Source organism: Periplaneta americana, chromosome 14 (assembly GCF_040183065.1).
Source record: "Periplaneta americana isolate PAMFEO1 chromosome 14, P.americana_PAMFEO1_priV1, whole genome shotgun sequence".
In the NCBI taxonomy this organism is placed as follows: Eukaryota; Metazoa; Arthropoda; class Insecta; order Blattodea; family Blattidae; genus Periplaneta; species Periplaneta americana.
In genome coordinates this window covers 41,401,685-41,419,291 of record NC_091130.1, presented here as the reverse complement: position 1 = coordinate 41,419,291, position 17,607 = coordinate 41,401,685, and the positions used below count along the sequence as shown (strand labels likewise).

The following is a 17,607-nucleotide window of genomic DNA, read 5'->3' as shown; positions in this document are numbered from 1 at the left end:
TGATCAGACAGGCCATTGACTAATGGTACTGTTGAATAGGAATTCAATCTACTTTTATCTATAAATATATTATCAATGGCAGTACTACTTCCAGCTTGTGTTCTGGTTGGAAAACTTACTGTGTGACTAAGATTATAAGTTTCAAGAAGTGAGTTTAATTTTCTTTTACGTGAGCTTTCTGATAGATAATCTATGTTTATGTCATCACAGATTACAAATTCGGTATGTGGTTTATAAAGTCTTTTCAATAATGAATCTAAGTTAGTTGTAAATTTCTTATAATCTCCCATTGACGCCCTATAAACACATAAGATAATTAAATTTGATATCTCATAACCAATTTGTATTCCACAGATTTCAATATCTTGTTCAAGGCAAAAATCAGATATATCAATTTTACTAAATAATAGATCCTCTCTGATAAAAATACAGGCACCCCCTTTTTGGAAGACATGTCTACAGAAATGAGAACCTAATACATATCCATGTAAAGACAGTTGTAGTATTTCCTGTTGCTTCATATGATGTTCAGTTATACATAATATCTGAGGTTTATGCTTTTGAGTTGCTAAAGAAGTGATCAATTCATCAGTTTTTTGTTTTAATCCCCTAATATTATGATGAAAAATAGTGAAGTTACTGTGTTCATTACTAGAAACATCAGAGCATTTACAATTTAGTTGAACTTGTTTCAAACACCTTACTGGTGGGAGGTTTAACCTAAAAAAGGAGAAGCCCTAGCATTAACTAACACAGGAATATTACAACTCTGCTATTTAACATGGCTGCCTCTGATGCTATTAGCAATAAGAACCGAAAGGTGCTCCTTGCCTCTACCATTCAGATGCAGGCCATGTGACGTATATTCATACCTTCTTATAGGGCTTACATCTATCAAATCAATGTATGATGCCCCAGGTCTCATCAGAGCCCGCTCAAGCCGCATATTCACGCTCCGCACCCTCCTGTGAAGATACGGCTTGTCGTACCTGCCGAAAAGACTGAGAAATCCCACATTGGTATGGCTGCTCATCTCAATTATGTTGTTGACATCTTTCTCAATAGAATAGTTACAATCGTTATCAATACTATTACCTGGCCCACCCACTATAACTACATGATCCCTCTTAGAAAATTCTGAACTCAATTTCATCATATCCTCAACAACATTCTTGAGAGGAGCATTAGGCTTACATACACTAGATACTTCAAACTCATCGCCCAGTTTCGACTTCAAAAGTGAGGAAATACCTCTTGCATGGCTGCTTCCTAAAATCAATACTTTACTCCTACAATCATTAACCTTATCTGTTTTCTGACTTACCTTTACTAGTGTCGATACTGGGTCTGAGTTCTCCTGATCAACATTCATTGCTTGAAGAGCACTGAATTTGTTGGTCAGTTTGATTGATGCAGCATCATCCGCAGAGAAACGTCTACTCCTAGATTTGGAATTCTTCGGTTTCATCCAAGTGTGAGATCTCTCTTTATTCGAAACACTAATGCTATCCTTCAAAGCTCTCAATTTATTAATTTCACACTTTGCCTCATCTAATTCCAATTCTAGGGCTCTGATTCTCTCCAGTTGATCGCGCATCTTTCTATCATATATACAATACTACATTCCCAACTACCTTTGTCAACAAAATTATCAGGAAGGCAATGTTTGGATCCTGTGTCTCAACTCTATTCTCAATTATTATCTTAGCGTGTGCTCGATTACACTAACCTCTAGCGCTTGAAAGTGGAACTAAACGCTAACGCACAGAGAAACAAAACACAGAAAATTCGCTCAGTGTCCATTCTTTGTAATCCCTAATCGCTGTGATTCCGGGCTCTCCCCTATGAATCTTGACGAAAAACAGGACAGATTTAAATCGTTTATCCAGAGAGTATCAAAAGAATACAATAAACTCAAATGTTTTTCATTAATGTGATCATTTGTTTCTGTGGACAGCAAAGTAGAATGAATTCGGAGGAATGATATGATTAACGAAAATTGTCGCATTTTTAATAGGCTAAATGTTATCGCATATCGCATCAGGATTAAAAATGTCACAAACGTGACAATTTATCTCATAGTTGGCAACACTGCTGTTATTCGTATATGTTTTTATCTACCATGTGGCAGTGTACAGGCGTATATCGATGTAGTACAAGACTCCCTAGATACTATGTAATGGTTTTGATTGGCTGATAACAACTTCGAGGACGAAACTCAACTGTTTTTTATACATACAAAAAAAATGTTCTAACCATCCTTCCGTTTGTTTTAAGTCAGTCCTTGGTCTTCTGTCTCATTCTCTCTCTTTGTCTTTTTCTGCACTTCATCTTTTGCTGCTTTTTTTTTTCTTATTCTTCAACCTGTTCAAAACTTTATGAGCTGCAAAAGACGTGACTTAACGTGAATAAGGCCAACAGTCTGTGTAGAAAATAAGGAGACTTGTTCTTTTTGTAAAACAATTTAGAAAGAAACAGCGTGTGACGTGTTATTCGAAAATGAATCCAAAAACGGGATACAGAAGGAGATTTCCGACACAAGAATAAAAGTATCAGACATCCCTTTAATTGAGCTTACATTTCGTTTAATGGCTTTAGGACGCGGTAAAATGAAATACGCGCACGCTAAATTAAGTAAATTTCAGTATATTCGTGACAACATTAAGAACGTGATTATGAAATTCATGAAGTTTTGACTGTTCATTTGTTTATTTATTTTTCATTTCATAATTTATTAATTAATGAATGAATGAATGTATCTATCTATCTATCTATCTATCTATCTATCTATCTATCTATCTATCTATCTATCTATCTATCTATCTATCTATCTATCTATCTATCTATCTATCTATCTATCTATCTATCTGTCTATCTGTCTATCTGTCTATCTATCTATCTATCTATCTATCTATCTATCTATCTATGTCTTTTTTAATTTATTTATTCATTTATTTATTTAGCTACCTATTTGTATCTGTATGTCTTATTTATTTATTTATTTATTTGTATCTGTAGGCTATGTCTATTTATTTACTTACTTATATACGGCGACCTGGACGTTCACAGAAACGTCTATCGGATCATCTATAGCTGGAACCGAAACAGGCCAACAATGGCCTAATTTCGTGCCTGGAATATGATGATGATTTATTTATTTATTTATTTATTTATTTACTTATTTATTTATTTATTTATTTATTTATCTGTCTATTTGTATCTGTATGACTTTATTTATTTATTTATTTATTTATTTATTTATTTATTTATTTATTTATTTATATACGACGACCTGGACGTCCACAGAAAAGTCTATTGGATCCTGTATAGCTGGAACCGAAATAGGCCAACAATGGCCTAATTTCGTGCCTGGAATGTGATGATTTATTTATTTATTTACTTATTTACTTATTTATTTATTTATTTATTTATTTATTTATTTATTTATTTATTTATTTCCATATTACATTATAAATGCATTTTAAAATTATTCTTCCTTTAAAATTGTTGTAATACCTTTATGAACAACATAAAAGCCACCGGCGTGGCTCAGTCGGTTAAGGCGCTTGCCTGCCGGTCTGAATTTGCGTTCGGGCTCGCGTTCGAGCCCCGCTTGGGCTGATTACCTGGTTGGGTTCTTTCCGAGGTTTTCCCCAACCGTAAGGTGAATGCCAGGCAATCTATGGCGAATCCTCGGCCTCATCTCGTCAAATACCATCTCGCTATCACCAATCTCATCGACGCTAAATAACCTAGTAGTTGATACAGCTTCGTTAAATAACCAACTTAAAAAAAACATAAACTAAAACTTTCACTTATTTTTCAGAAACTTTCTTTCGAACATTGAAATATTAATAAGCGAGAAAGTAGTACTCATTAATGGATACATGGGGTGCTCAGAGTACAAGGGAATCAAGTCACAAAAATGAACTTTTCAGAAAATTACACTTAGTATTTTATGTATAGTTAATTACCCATTAAAGGTGAGTGTGATTTTAAACATCTGCACCATTGCAAAGATTGTGAGGAAATGATTCTTTTATGCTCTGAAAGTAGCCTCATCTAAGGTATGTACATATGATGAAAGAGTAATGGAACGGAGAAAAATTCTCTCCGGCGCCGGGATTTGAACCCGGGTTTTCAGCTCTATGTGCTGATGCTTTATCCACTAAGCCACACCGGATACCCACTCGAGACGATTCTGTCCGACGCCGGAGTGGGTATCCGGTGTGGCTTAGTGAATAAAGCATCAGCACGTAGAGCTGAAAACCCGGGTTCAAATCCCGGCGCCGGAGAGAATTTTTCTCCGTTCCATTACTCTTTCATCATATGATGACGCAGAATATCTGCATGGAAATATCATATGTACTTCGGTACATTAAAATAATACATATATGATATGCGTAAATCACTTCGTGATTTAAGACGGCGCGTATTCCGTCGGATCCTGGCCAACTAGTCACTCATAATAAGTGCACCTCAGCACATGTGTGGACTTCAATCCTACGTTCATAGACATCTATGAAGTAGTGCAGAGGGCGGCCACTAGAGGGAACCCAAGATTTGGAACTTAATCTGAGACGATTCTGTCCGACGCCGGAGTGGGTATCCGGTGTGGCTTAGTGGATAAAGCATCAGCACGTAGAGCTGAAAACCCGGGTTCAAATCCTGGCGCCGGAGAGAATTTTTCTCCGTTCCATTACTCTTTCATCATATGATGACGCAGAATATCTGCATGAAAATATATGTACTTCAGTACATTAAAATTATATATATATATATATATATATATATATATATATATATATAAGGTATGTATAGTCGAAATATCTCCCAATTGACCAAAGGACTTCATTCCCTTGTGCTGTGAACGCCCCACATCTGAAAAAGTCTCCACATATGCCACAAAATCATTTTCGAATTCTCTAGGATTCAATGAGTTCATTTCGTGGTAAAACATACACATTGACTACTTCCTTTCGAGGAATTTTAATTTCTTGCTTTGTACGCTCTCCGAACTTCAGTATTAATATCAGAATAAATTTTATTTTCCACTCAGCACAAAATGATGTAAGTCAATGTTTTATCTGTGATATTTAGCATTATTAAGTGAAATGAAGCTTTAAGCCTCCCGTTAAAATCCCAATTTGTTATTAATTACGTCACATTTTAAGATTTTTCCCCCTGCCTTCTTTAATTTTCCCACCCTAGAGTAATCCCAAGGGACTAACAGAGATTGAGATCGTAGAATTTGTCGAGAAATTAGTTTTTTTTCTCTCCCCACTTATTAATATGGAAGTGGAGAAAGATAACGGAGAGTGACGGAAGAGGGAAGTTTTTCCTGCTGAAGAACCGTCTGAGATCGACTTGACTGAAAATTCATGTTAGTTACAATGCTTAAAGTTTTTCGCGATGAAATCAAAGATATGGAGGTTGACTTCGCCGAATTATTATTTTTTTATCGTTGTAAATTCAATCGTCGGCGGCAAGTATAAGGAGATATCATCTGTTTATTAATCCTAGCAAGTAGAGTTGATTAATATTTTGTTTATTTATTTATTTACTTGCGTATTTCTTTTTCAGATCGCCTGTGTTATCTCAAGCAATAGTCTTACTGCAAATTGAACAGGTTGACAGGTGGCCATTAACTCTTTCTCTTTCTATCTTTCTCGTCTTCATTATGACTGTCTCTCTCTACATAAATGAAGGGAATTATATTTGTTCGTAGTGGAACTTGACCACATGGTACTTCTTACTGTTTTATATCAGTTCATTATTGTATTCAACTCTCTTCTCTTTCCTTCAGTTTTATTTTTGACGTTTCTTTTCTCGTTACCATATTTTCTTTGTTTTCTCTTCTCATTTATTTCCTGTTTCTTTCTTCCTTATTTTCATATATTTAATTCTTTACCATTTGTTTCACTTTTCTCTTTCCCTATTTTCATTTCTGTTGGTTTCTATTTATCCCTTTCCTTCTTTGTTTCATATTTATTTCTATTTTCTTTCATTTTAGAGCTTTTCTTCTTCCGTTATATTCTTCTGTTGTATTTTTTGTCTTTTCTTTCTCCTTTCCTTACAACTTTTTCAAATGTTCTGTCTCTGCTTTCATTATTTGTCGACGCCTATTTCGCTCTTGTACAGGGTCCGACATTTGGTTCTGGCGAGTTTCAACATGCTGTTGTAAAGGGACTATAAGGTTTAAAAATTAAAAAATAATACAGTATATAGCTTGAATAATGCAATGTATTGGAATATCTTCATTTTTTTTTTAAATTACACATTTCAAGTGGTCCCCCTGGCATCTTTTGACCTGTTGTAATCTACACGAAAATTGTTCATGACTCTTTGCAATAAGCCTGGGGTTTCGTTGATTTCTTGCACTTCAGCCTGTATCCTGTTCTTCAGATCCTGGATAGAGTATGGTCTGGTTTGAAACACTCTTGCTTTGAGGTGTCCCCACAAAACGAAGTCAGGAGCTGTTAGATCTGGGGATCGAGCCGGCCAATTTATATCTCCAAACCGAGATATTATGCGTCCTGGGAAGAAATTTCTCAACAATCGCAATGTGTTTCTGGCAGTATGGGTCTATCTTGTTGAAACCACATGTCATCCCTATTTAGTGCACCTCTAAATGTCTGTAACATCTGTCGATAACGTTCACCATTCACCGTAACAGATCTCTCATTTCCATCTTCGAAAAAATAGGGACCAATTATGACTGCAGCAGAAACAGCACACCATACGGTAATCTTCAAAGCAGGACCACACTCTATCCAGGATCTGAAGAACAGGATACAGGCTGAAGTGCAAGAAATCAACTAAACCCCAGGTTTATTGCAAAGTGTCATGAACAATTTTCGTGTAAGATTACAACAGAGCATTAGATACCAGGGGGATCATTTGAAATGTGTAATTTTCAAAAAATGAAGACATTCCAATAAATTGCATTATTCAAGCTACATACTGTGTTATTTTTTAAATATTTAAACCTTATAGTCCCTTTACTACAGCATGTTGAAACTCGTCAGAACCAAGTGCCGGACCCTGTACTTATTTTTCGCCTTTATTTCTTCGTTCTTTTCCTTAAGCCCCATAATTTTTCTTTCTTTCATCGTACCTTGTTATTTATACCCTTTCTGTCTATCTTTCTGTATACCTAATCTGTTTTTGTTAGCCTTATCTCCGTTCCTCCATCCTTTCTCTTAACCTTTCCTTCCTTTTCGATGTGTTTTTTGTTTCTCTCCCCTTCTTTACCTGGCATATTTTCTGTTTCTTCCTTCCGTTGTTATTTGCTAACTTGTCTTTAATTATATTCATTCGTCCTTTTCCTTCATTCTACTTATTTTTTTCCTTCCATTCTACATTTTTACTTTGTTCTTAGTCCTTTAAGTTATTAATTCTGTTTTTCTTTATTCCTTCTGTCTCCTTTCATCCTTTCATTACTTGTTTCTTCCTTCTTTAGTTATCTTTTATGTTATTATTCTTGTTTCTTTCTTCTGTCCTTTATTCTAGTTTCATTTCATTCATTCCTTTTCTTAGTCCTATCCATTCTTTCTTCTTTCGTCTTTTTTAATTTGTATACTTCTCTTTCCATTCTATATACCTTTTCATTGCTTTTTATTTTTCTTCATACATTAATTCTGTTTTCCAATATTTTATTTCCTTCTGCCTTTTCGTATTTGTTTCATCTCTTCTATTCCTCTATCCTCTGTTTATTACTTTTTAATTTTTCTTTCTTGTTTTCATTTTTCCTTCGTACTTTCTTTTTTTTTCAAGATTTCTTCCCTTATTCTTTATTCTCCTTACTTTCTCTTTTTTTTAGTTATTTAACGACACTGTATCAACTGCTCGATTATTTAGCATCGATGGGATTTGTGATAGCGAGATGGTATTTAGAGAGATGAGGCCGAGGATTCGCAATCGATTACCTGAAATTTGTCTTACGATTGGGGAAAACCTCAGAAGAAACCCAAACAGGTAATCAGCCCAAAAGGGAATCGAACCCACACCCGAGAGCAACTCCGGATCGGCAGGCAAGCGCCTCAGCCGACTGAGCTACGCCGGTGGCTTTTTACTTTCTTAATTCATATATATTACTTTTCATTTGTCTTTCCTTTTTACCGTTTTTCTTTCCTTGTCCTATCTTATTTTCTCCTTCTTTATCCTTTCTTATTATCTTCTATTTTTATTTATTTTTCCATTCTACCTTTTCTCCATCCCTTCTTCTTTTCGTCCTTTTTTCCTTTTCCGTATTTTATTTAATTACTCTTTCTTTATTATTTTGTCTCTTTTTTCTTGTTTTCATTAATTCTATCTTCCATTATTTACGTACTTATACCCTTTCCTTTTTCTTTCTTGCATTATTCTTTCTTTACTATTTCTTCTTCTTCTTTTTTTCTTTCCATTCATTCCTTCTTTCGTAATTTACCTTGTCCCTCGTTTCTTTTATTTTTATTATTTATTACTGTATAACTTTCTTTCTTTTTATTAATTCCTTCTTCCATTTTTTTTTTTTTGTAGTTGATGGAAGTGAAGTCAGCTGCGACCGTGGGTGACGCTACTATTTTATTACCCATAGTGCTCAGTACAAGAGTTAAAGTTACTAAGCATCGCAAAGATCAAATACAAAGTCAAAGCTATTAATACACAAAGTCAAAGATATTAATACAGTGTTCAATCTTCCACATCGTTTCTACTTTTCCTTTCTTTCATTACTCTTTCTTTTTATTTTTTTCTTTTCTTTCTTCTTTTCAACCATTCTTTCTTTCATTATTTACTTTTTCTGTTCTTTCTTTAGTTTTCCTTTATTACTTTATATTTTTCTTCTTTTCACGTATTCTTTTTTCCATTCTTCCTTTTTTCCTCTTCCTGTCTATCATTAATTTTTCTTTATTATTTCTTCTGTCTACTCCCCATATATTCTTTCTTCCATTATCTACCTTTGCCCACAAGTATATACAGTCACGAAGCTTGAGTTGTTGAGGGTACTAGAAACAATAGACTGTGCCGGCATTATTTCGCATTGTCTGTAATGAGGCGATAGTAGCGATCCTAGTGGTTAGCAACTATCTATGGATGCATATTCCCTACATAATGAGTTTCGTGACTGTATATACTAGACTGTGCTTTGCCGTCCTGTCTTTCTTTCTTATTATCTAATTTTTTCTTTCATTCATTCTTTCCTACTTTCTTTTGCCTTGTCCTTACTTTCATTATTTTGTCTTCATTAATTTCCTCAATCCTTCTTCTTTTCAGTCATTCTTTCTTCCATTATTTCTTTGTTTCATTCTTTCTTTTTCCGTGTCTCATTCTTTTATCATTTTCATTGTTTTTATTATCTTTTCAATTTTCTTCGTTTCATTCATTCTTCCTTATTTCCCTTTATTTTTCCCCTTTTCTCATTCTCTCTTCCTTCCTATGTGTTTACAATTACAGAATGATAATAGTCTAAAATCACCTCTCAACATCTAATATCAGACGTAGCCTCCTATTACCGGCCATCAGCTCCAGATAATCACCTGAGGCGACCAACTGGACAAAAATAAAATCAAACTGGATATTATATAGTTAGAGGACATAACCGGTCTATTGGCGAGCAGTGACGTGAATATAATTTATTACAAAACACGAGCCTCGTCGTAGGAACCTTCCTAATGTGATAAGTGATACAGTGCAGTTACTTCTGAGTCCCATGCAGTCGCAGAACTGTCTTCCTTGTGTTTAATAATAGTAGTTTCCACCTGTACCCTGCTTGCATGCGGACCTCTGCGAGTGAAGGCTTTACAAACATCTGAATGGAAGGAACATTGCTAAATCATCATCCTTTTCCAAGTTAATTACAAATATCTTTCCTTTTGTTTTGCTTTGCTCCTTTCTCAACATCCGTGAAATTATGTAGCCGTTGTCTCCTCCCCAATTTTAATCATGTATTTGAGAAAGACAAGAAAACGGAAACAATAACCTATCAAGCTGTAACATAAGGTATAGACTGACCAAAATTAATGTTTCCTTTTATGGAAGGTAAAGCTATTTTCTTTCTGAATCGAGAATAGTCACACTTGTAAACTCTTACACAGTGTCTATTGTGTCAAACTGTATCAGACTATGCGCTACGGTAAAAATGCGACATTATTATAGGAACAAACTGTTTTATTTCTCTGCTCTCATTTTCGAAACAAAGAAAATCGCTCCCTTAAATTTTCTTTTGAATTTTACTATTCTCAGAGAACGTCTGTATATCGTCGCTGTTCCTGCAATAACTTCTATGTGAAAAATATAAAATTTTTCATCCTATGGCAACCGTACATAGGAGACTGTGAATTCTTACATTTTCGAAACAAAGAAATATTTTTATTTTATTTTATTTTAAATCCACCACCAACAGAAGCAGGCTTCCAATTACAGGTGACTTACACAGATATATACACAAAAAAACATAATAAGAGAAAAAAACCAACAAAACAAACAACACAAACGAAAGGAAAAAAATACATAATGGTAATAGATGCTGGAATTCAATATTACAGTTAATATAATGCCAAATGTCAATATAATGATGCAAAATTATTTAAAAACTAGAGTAAAAATATTATAATACACTTCTGCATAATTTAAATATCTAAGGAAATACAATGCTTTTTAAAATTGTATGAAATTTTTCAATTGTTAAACTGAAATCCAATTGAGAATCACAGTTTAAAGACAGAGAGTTGTAAGTATTACACATAACAAACAATGGAGAGTTCTTGAAGAAAACGGTTCTAGGAATAGGTATAATAAAAGGTTGCCTATGACGTAATTCTGTTCTTTTTACAATGAACTGAAGGAATTTAAGAAAAACACAGTTATTCAATATACCGTTAACAGTCTTATACAGTAAAATTTGACTATTTATTAATCGTCGAGATTTTAAAGTTTTATAATTAAATTAAAAAAGTAACTGATTATATGAAATTTGCTTGTCATACATATAGGAGATTTTATTATTTGCTGCATTACTATTTAAGTTATTTAATAGAGCAAAAATTTGAAAATCGATAAATATGTCACATAGGAGATATTGCAGGAACAACGACGATATTCTCTGTAGGCCTACATTTATGAAAAAAAAATAAAACATTTTCATTTCGTATGTCCATGAATGGGGTAGCCCTATATTGCGCACAAAGTTAAGATAGGGAAATTTTTTATTCCTGCGATTAATGCAATAGCAAAATCAAACTACCTTCATACTTTCTAAAAATGTGTCCTTTTACGACTAAATGAAAGTTAATAATAAAGTTATGTTTTATTTAACGACGCTCGCAACTGCAGAGGTTATATCAGCGTCGCCGGATGTGCCGGAATTTTGTCCCGCAGGAGTTCTTTTACATGCCAGTAAATCTACTGACATGAGCCTGTCGCATTTAAGCACATTTAAATGCCATCGACCTGGCCCGGGATTGAACCCGCAACCTTAGGCATAGAAGGGCAGCGCTATACCAACTCGCCAACCAGGTCGACACTAAATTAATGTCCTAGCTTTGTTTCATAACCAAATATTATACGTATTATTAGTGCAATCATTCAACAATAAGAACTGATCAGATTTGTTACAATAGGAATAATATTGACTGCGACATGGACTTAATTTTTAGTGAAATAACTCTTTTCCTTTCTTTACCCACTGCCTTTCGTATATCAAACACATTGTCTTTTGTCAGTTGACCAGAAATGTCATTAGTAACAATAATTTCACTTCGTACTAAATTTTAAGTTCTCGCAGGTAATATATCATCCACGGCCTTGTGTACAACATTATCTGATAAAAATCATCTAGACCAGTGGTCGTCAGCACTCGCTGAAATGGGTAGAGTGCATGGAGGGTAAGGAAATATGCTCCGTCGTGTACAAGGGGTAGAGAGACAGCATACCCGCCAGCAGCCACGAATGCACGCTAGGGCAGTGTCTTGTCCGCGGGTAAAGAGACGCTAGCCCGAGAGTGCAGTGTTTTGATGACCGCTGATTAGACAAACAAATGTTCACAATTTTCATGAACATTTCCTCTCACACATTCTAAAATACGAGTATCATGTTCATCAGTACACATACGTGCACTACAACTTTACAATACATCTCCATTGTTTTCCTTTTCCGGTTAATAATGCATAACGAAATGTAAAACCTTCGCGTAGGCCTATCAATAACTTACGATCTTTCTCAACATTGACAACATAATAACCATGTTCATATTGCGCGTCTGTGACTATAGTGCTAGCGCGCTGGCCTTTCATCCAGGAGGCCCGGGTTCAATTCTCGGCCAGGTCGTGATGGAATTTGTGGTGGACAAAGCTGACATTGCATAGGATTTTCTCAGGGTACTCCCGTTTCCCTCTATCATTTCACTAACACTCTGCACCTCCCCCCATTTCATCTATCATCCGCAATAGTAAAAATAGGCTGGGGCAGTAGGGGTTTCCGATGCTGATATAGGAACAGCTTGGGGCTCCGGACCCCTTCGGCCCATCACGCTACTCGTATGCCGACGGAACCTGGCTCTATCAGGGGCTGAGGCAGGATGACCCACCTGTCAGCGCCGGATGATCAGGAAGGGCTTGGGGCTTATCAGGCTACTCGTCTGGCTCTATTAGTGACTTAGACAGTACCTGTCAATGTCGGATTCATGAATAATAATAATAATAATAATAATAATAATAATAATAATATGGTTTATGCAAGTCTAGTTTTTCAGGTAAAGCTTCCTATGAAGCAGACTTCAATAATTTCAAGGGAAAAATTGTTTTGTGGCCGGGTATCGATCCCGAGACCTCTGGTTGAACGTACCAGCGCTCTACCAACTGAGCTACCCAGGAACTCTAACCGATACCGTCTCAACACAACTCGAGTGGGCTGACAAGACGCCAGAGACCCACATCGAGTACACAAAATCTCTGTGTGACTTGGAATTGTGGTTTTCTGTTAACGTACCTACAGTAACGTATATATTATACAAGTCTAGTTTTTCAGGTAAAGCTCCCTTTCTCCCTTCGAAATTATTCAGTAATATGGTTTATTTAATGACGCTCGCAACTGCCGAGGTTATATCCAGGTTATATCAGCGTGAGTAGTGGTAGTGTTAAAGTGTTTTTGTAGGAATGTCCATAATTAAAAATGTAATTACCAAGCAAATTTGAGTTAGGAGCCATTAAAAGAAAACGGAAAGCTACTGAAATGCAACAACATGAAAAACAACGCTGATCATTGAGCAAGTGTAGTCTATTCGTTCGTATGTTACTAGCAGTAACTCCTATACTCATAGAGACCTCCAGTTTCAAAAAGTTAAGAATGTTCTAACGCAGACTAATGAAGATTTTGGCATACAGAGACAACAATCCGTCACAGCTACTAAATTGTGGACAGCCAGGTTTTTTTTTTTGTATAAGCCTAAGCCATAATTTAGGAAAAATTAACATTCCTTCTAAATTCTTAAAGTACTGCACTTGAGGAAACAAGGGATAATACAACTAATGCAATCAGTTTTGATCTGTCTTGTGGCAAAACATAATTACTGGTTATCTTAAAGGAGCCACTTTATTTTTAATTATTCTCCTCAAAATAGAGAATTAATAATAATCTCTATGAAATAAATACATGGTGAAAGGAGATAGGTGACAGAATTATCATATATGAAAAGAAGGGGCCTCATAAAGAAAATTAAGCTCCGGGTCTCTGAAATTTTAAATCAGGTCCTAGCAGTAGCAGTATTAGTACATTTTGAAAACGGTGCGACATGTTAACAAATAATTTAATTATTTATCAATCTCTGCAATAATAATATTTTGTAGCATGTTCTAGTTTCTCACGCCAACATCATTAATTAACTTCTGCAAATTTTCATTGACATGTTCCTTTGACATTTGAAATGTGGATATCGAGAAGGATGGAGCGTGTGAAATGGACAGACAGAATAAAAAATGAAGTTGTGTTGGAAAGAGTGGGTGAAGAAAAAATTATGCTGAAACTGATCAGAAAGAGAAAAAAGAATTGGCTGGGTCACTGATTGAGAAGAAACTGCCTTCTATAGGATCCACTGGAAGGAATGGTGAACGGGAGAAGAGTGAAACGAGCGTTGAGCGGATTCCGCCGATTTTGGAATAGACACCGACGTACTTGAACTGCCAACATAGAAAACAAAAAATCACACTCAATCGCTTTCACCTTCATCTTGACGGGATAATAAAAGCCTAAACTAACCTAACCTAACCTAAGTGCGTTGGTGTCTATTCCAAAATCGGCAGAATCCGCTCAACGCTCGTTTAACCGAGTTCGGTGCAGAAGAAGATATTAGGTGATAGATGACATTAAGATATATGTATGATAAATAGGGAAGACTGGAGAATGCTGGGTTTGCAATGAAAGACCTACCCATGGACAGAACTCTATGAATAAATGGATGTCCCTTATCACCAAAAATCTAAAATTTATAACATTAATCATATTATTAAATTGATTTTAATTATGTTGGTTTGAAAAAAAAGGTAATGGGAAGAATGATTATGCACTGTAACCAGCACAGACGTCAGCTGAGCAGGGGAAGTAGCAGAACGATGTCATATCAACGAAACATTTGTCACACATAAACACGCCAACCGTTTTTATATGGAATGTATGTAATTTATGTACAAAAATGTATCAATCCCTCGAATTTAAACACTAGTTCCAACACCAATAAAATTAGCATGATGAATTTGAAAACGCGGCACATTAGCCCAATACAACAATAATTATAAGTTATTAAACAAATTAATCTTAATGCTTAGTTTGTTTTATTTTCTATTACTTACATTTTACGGTATATGTAGAATAGACACAATGCTTAAAAACAATTTTATTTAGATTTATTCGGCAGATTTACTAACGCGATGCACCTATTTATAGAGCGGGAAACGATGCGTTTTTGTTTTGAAAGTAATTTGAATGTATTAATTGCGATATTCAGTGAAAAGTGAAGTGGAACGCTTGAAAGAAATATACGAACAACAGTGTGCAGAAATACCTGTGTTATATTTTTATAACAACTTACCATCTTAACGTGGCGTGAATTGTGAGAAACAGTGTATTATCGAGTTTTAAGAAAGCAGTAGTTGAAATCATTCGAGAAGAAATGGAAGTAACACAAACTATAGTGGAGAAAATTAGGACATAGAAACTTATATGTTATGAATATGTAAAACGAATGGAGGACAGACGACTTCTTAAAGAGAGTAGTGAACTGGAAATACATTGGAAGGAAAACAAGAGGACCACGAACACATGGCAGAATTATGTAAATGACGAAATGGAAATCTATGGGAAGACAGGGAAGCTTGAAGATTGGGAGTACGGAAGATGTATTAATGCATAAAAAATCCGCATATAGCTATGCAATTATAAGAAAGCAGCAGTCGTTTCGGAATTTTATTGTCACTAATGCGTATTGTCCAATGGCAGTTTTTATATTACGTCGAAAAAACTAGTTGCAGCAATAGTCGGAACGGCTATATCGATTGAGACATCGAAGTTATATTCTAGCCTTAGCGCGTTGTGCTTTTCGCCTGTTTATTATTACTATTTCCACCAAAAGACAGCGCCACCGGTGCATCATGGCTGCCATGTGTATTGAGTTGTAGGCTAATTTTGTGTAAAATTTTACTTATTTTAGTCCGTTTTAGAGGTACTTACCGGTTTATAAGGCTCATCCTAAGCTCCACATCACTCTGTCTACTGGTGTACTTTACTGGAACTAATACATACTGCTTTTATACATTTATTTTGAGAGAAAGACATTTCTGTGAACATTGTTTACTTTTGCATGTGTCAATTCTGCATAAAGCTGTCATTTATATAGTTATTGCATTCGTCGCATGACAGCCCGGGTACAATAAAGAGAACATAAAATAAAAATGCAATCTCCTTCTACGTGTTCTGTTAGTGAGAGTGACACTTGTTTTCCTCAGTGTGATGCAGGACAATATTTCCAGTCGTCTTATGATAGTCGTACTACAGATGAAACTAGTGAGATTCTCAGCAGAGTTTATCGACCACATGGGACATTAGCAAGAACACTGTATTACAAATACCTGGCAGATGAGCGGTTGCAAAGATATGACAGAAATAAGGTAAAACACGTTCCATTTTATATAAATTTCATACCATTGCTTCCATTGCAAATATAACCTCAAAATTTGGATCAAATAAAGACTTGAAAATATTATATTAACACTCGTAAATGCATGTTTATTCATACATAGTCATGTAGTATATTATTTAAATTTTCTGGTGTAAGGTTTTGTCAGTTAATAGTTCCAGAGAATTTGATTGTGGATTATGATTATGCTGAGCGTGTTCTCTTCGGAACTGTTCGTTTTCATGCTATTCGTATTTGTCTATTCATCTGTATGTTACTGGTTCTTCATGTTTCTAAACCACCACTTAAAGACTCTAATTTTAGATACTTAAACATACCAAGTCAACTGTTTTTAATTAATTCTGTTTTTAAATTAAATCTAGGTGTGTAAGATTGGGAAAAATTACCAGCTAGTTCTTTCTGCCTTATTGAAACAATGTGGAATATTGCAATTTCTGAGAATCTGATGCCGGTGGCAGGCTAATTAGTCTGCATGATCTACTGGTATGTAATTTTCTTTTTAACGTCCATTTCATATGGGTGTTGTGATCACTATCAGTATACTTATAGATCTATTTCTTATTTAAATAGGCTATCGAAAAGAAAAGTAACGTCTGTGCGAGTTATTGAACAATGACTAATATACTGAAACAAAAACAGTTCTGTTTTTAACAGTGGCCAACTCAGCTTGCTGTAGTATAGAAAGTAGCTTCTGATATTTGAGGCAATTTGTCAAAATTATTTAATTTCATTTTCTTACACATTTTGAAACAGTCATCGTACAATGAGTAAAAATATACTTCAAAGAAAACTTAAACACCTGTATTGACTTTCCGTTCGAAAAGTTGCTATGATTTGGATCTACTACATAGAACAGTATGAAGGAAATGGTTTTTACATTTCTCTGAAAACGTACACACATGTGTGTGTATGTGTGTGTGCGTGTGTGTGTAAATTTAATATTTATCAAACTTATCACCAAAGTGTCCTTCTTAACTTTACATTTTGAAGGACTGAATATTATTAAGCAATAATCTGTTTAACAAATTATAATTTTGGTTAAACGAACATCGAGCGGATTCCGCCGATTTTGGAATAGACACCGACGCACTTAGGTTAGGTTAGGTTAGTTTAGGTTTTTATTATCCCATCAAGATGAAGGTGAAAGCGATTGAGTGTGATTTTTTGTTTTCTATGTTGGCAGTTCAAGTACGTCGGTGTCTATTCCAAAATCGGCGGAATCCGCTCAACGCTCGTTTCACCATAATTTCTTACATACCGGTATATGAAGTATAATGCTAGGCCTTATTGTCTTATAATATTCATTTATGTTTTATAAATTGTTCATGACTTCTGATCTGTTTTATCATCCTGGACTCTATGGTCACCTTATTTTTCTGTAACACAAGCTTCATGTGAAAAAATATATATATATATATATATATATATATATATATATATAT

The 17,607-nt window shown here is 34.9% G+C and overlaps 1 protein-coding gene and 1 non-coding gene across 3 annotated transcripts in view; one reads left to right on the top strand and one right to left on the bottom strand.

The window, feature by feature from the left end:
- Nucleotides 1-4,111: 4,111 nt before the first annotated feature.
- Nucleotides 4,112-4,183, bottom strand: TRNAY-AUA (transfer RNA tyrosine (anticodon AUA)). Its single transcript has one exon. It is a non-coding gene; the product is annotated as a tRNA-Tyr (tRNA).
- An 11,435-nt stretch (nt 4,184-15,618) lies between these two features.
- LOC138713264 (protein-L-histidine N-pros-methyltransferase) overlaps nt 15,619-17,607 on the top strand; it is a 797,137-nt gene continuing 795,148 nt past the window's right edge. For both annotated transcript variants that reach the window (XM_069845221.1, XM_069845220.1), the window contains exon 1: nt 15,619-16,136. In XM_069845221.1, coding sequence (XP_069701322.1) covers nt 15,921-16,136 — 216 coding nt within the window. In that variant the 5' untranslated portion in view covers nt 15,619-15,920. The remainder of the gene's footprint in view (nt 16,137-17,607) is intronic.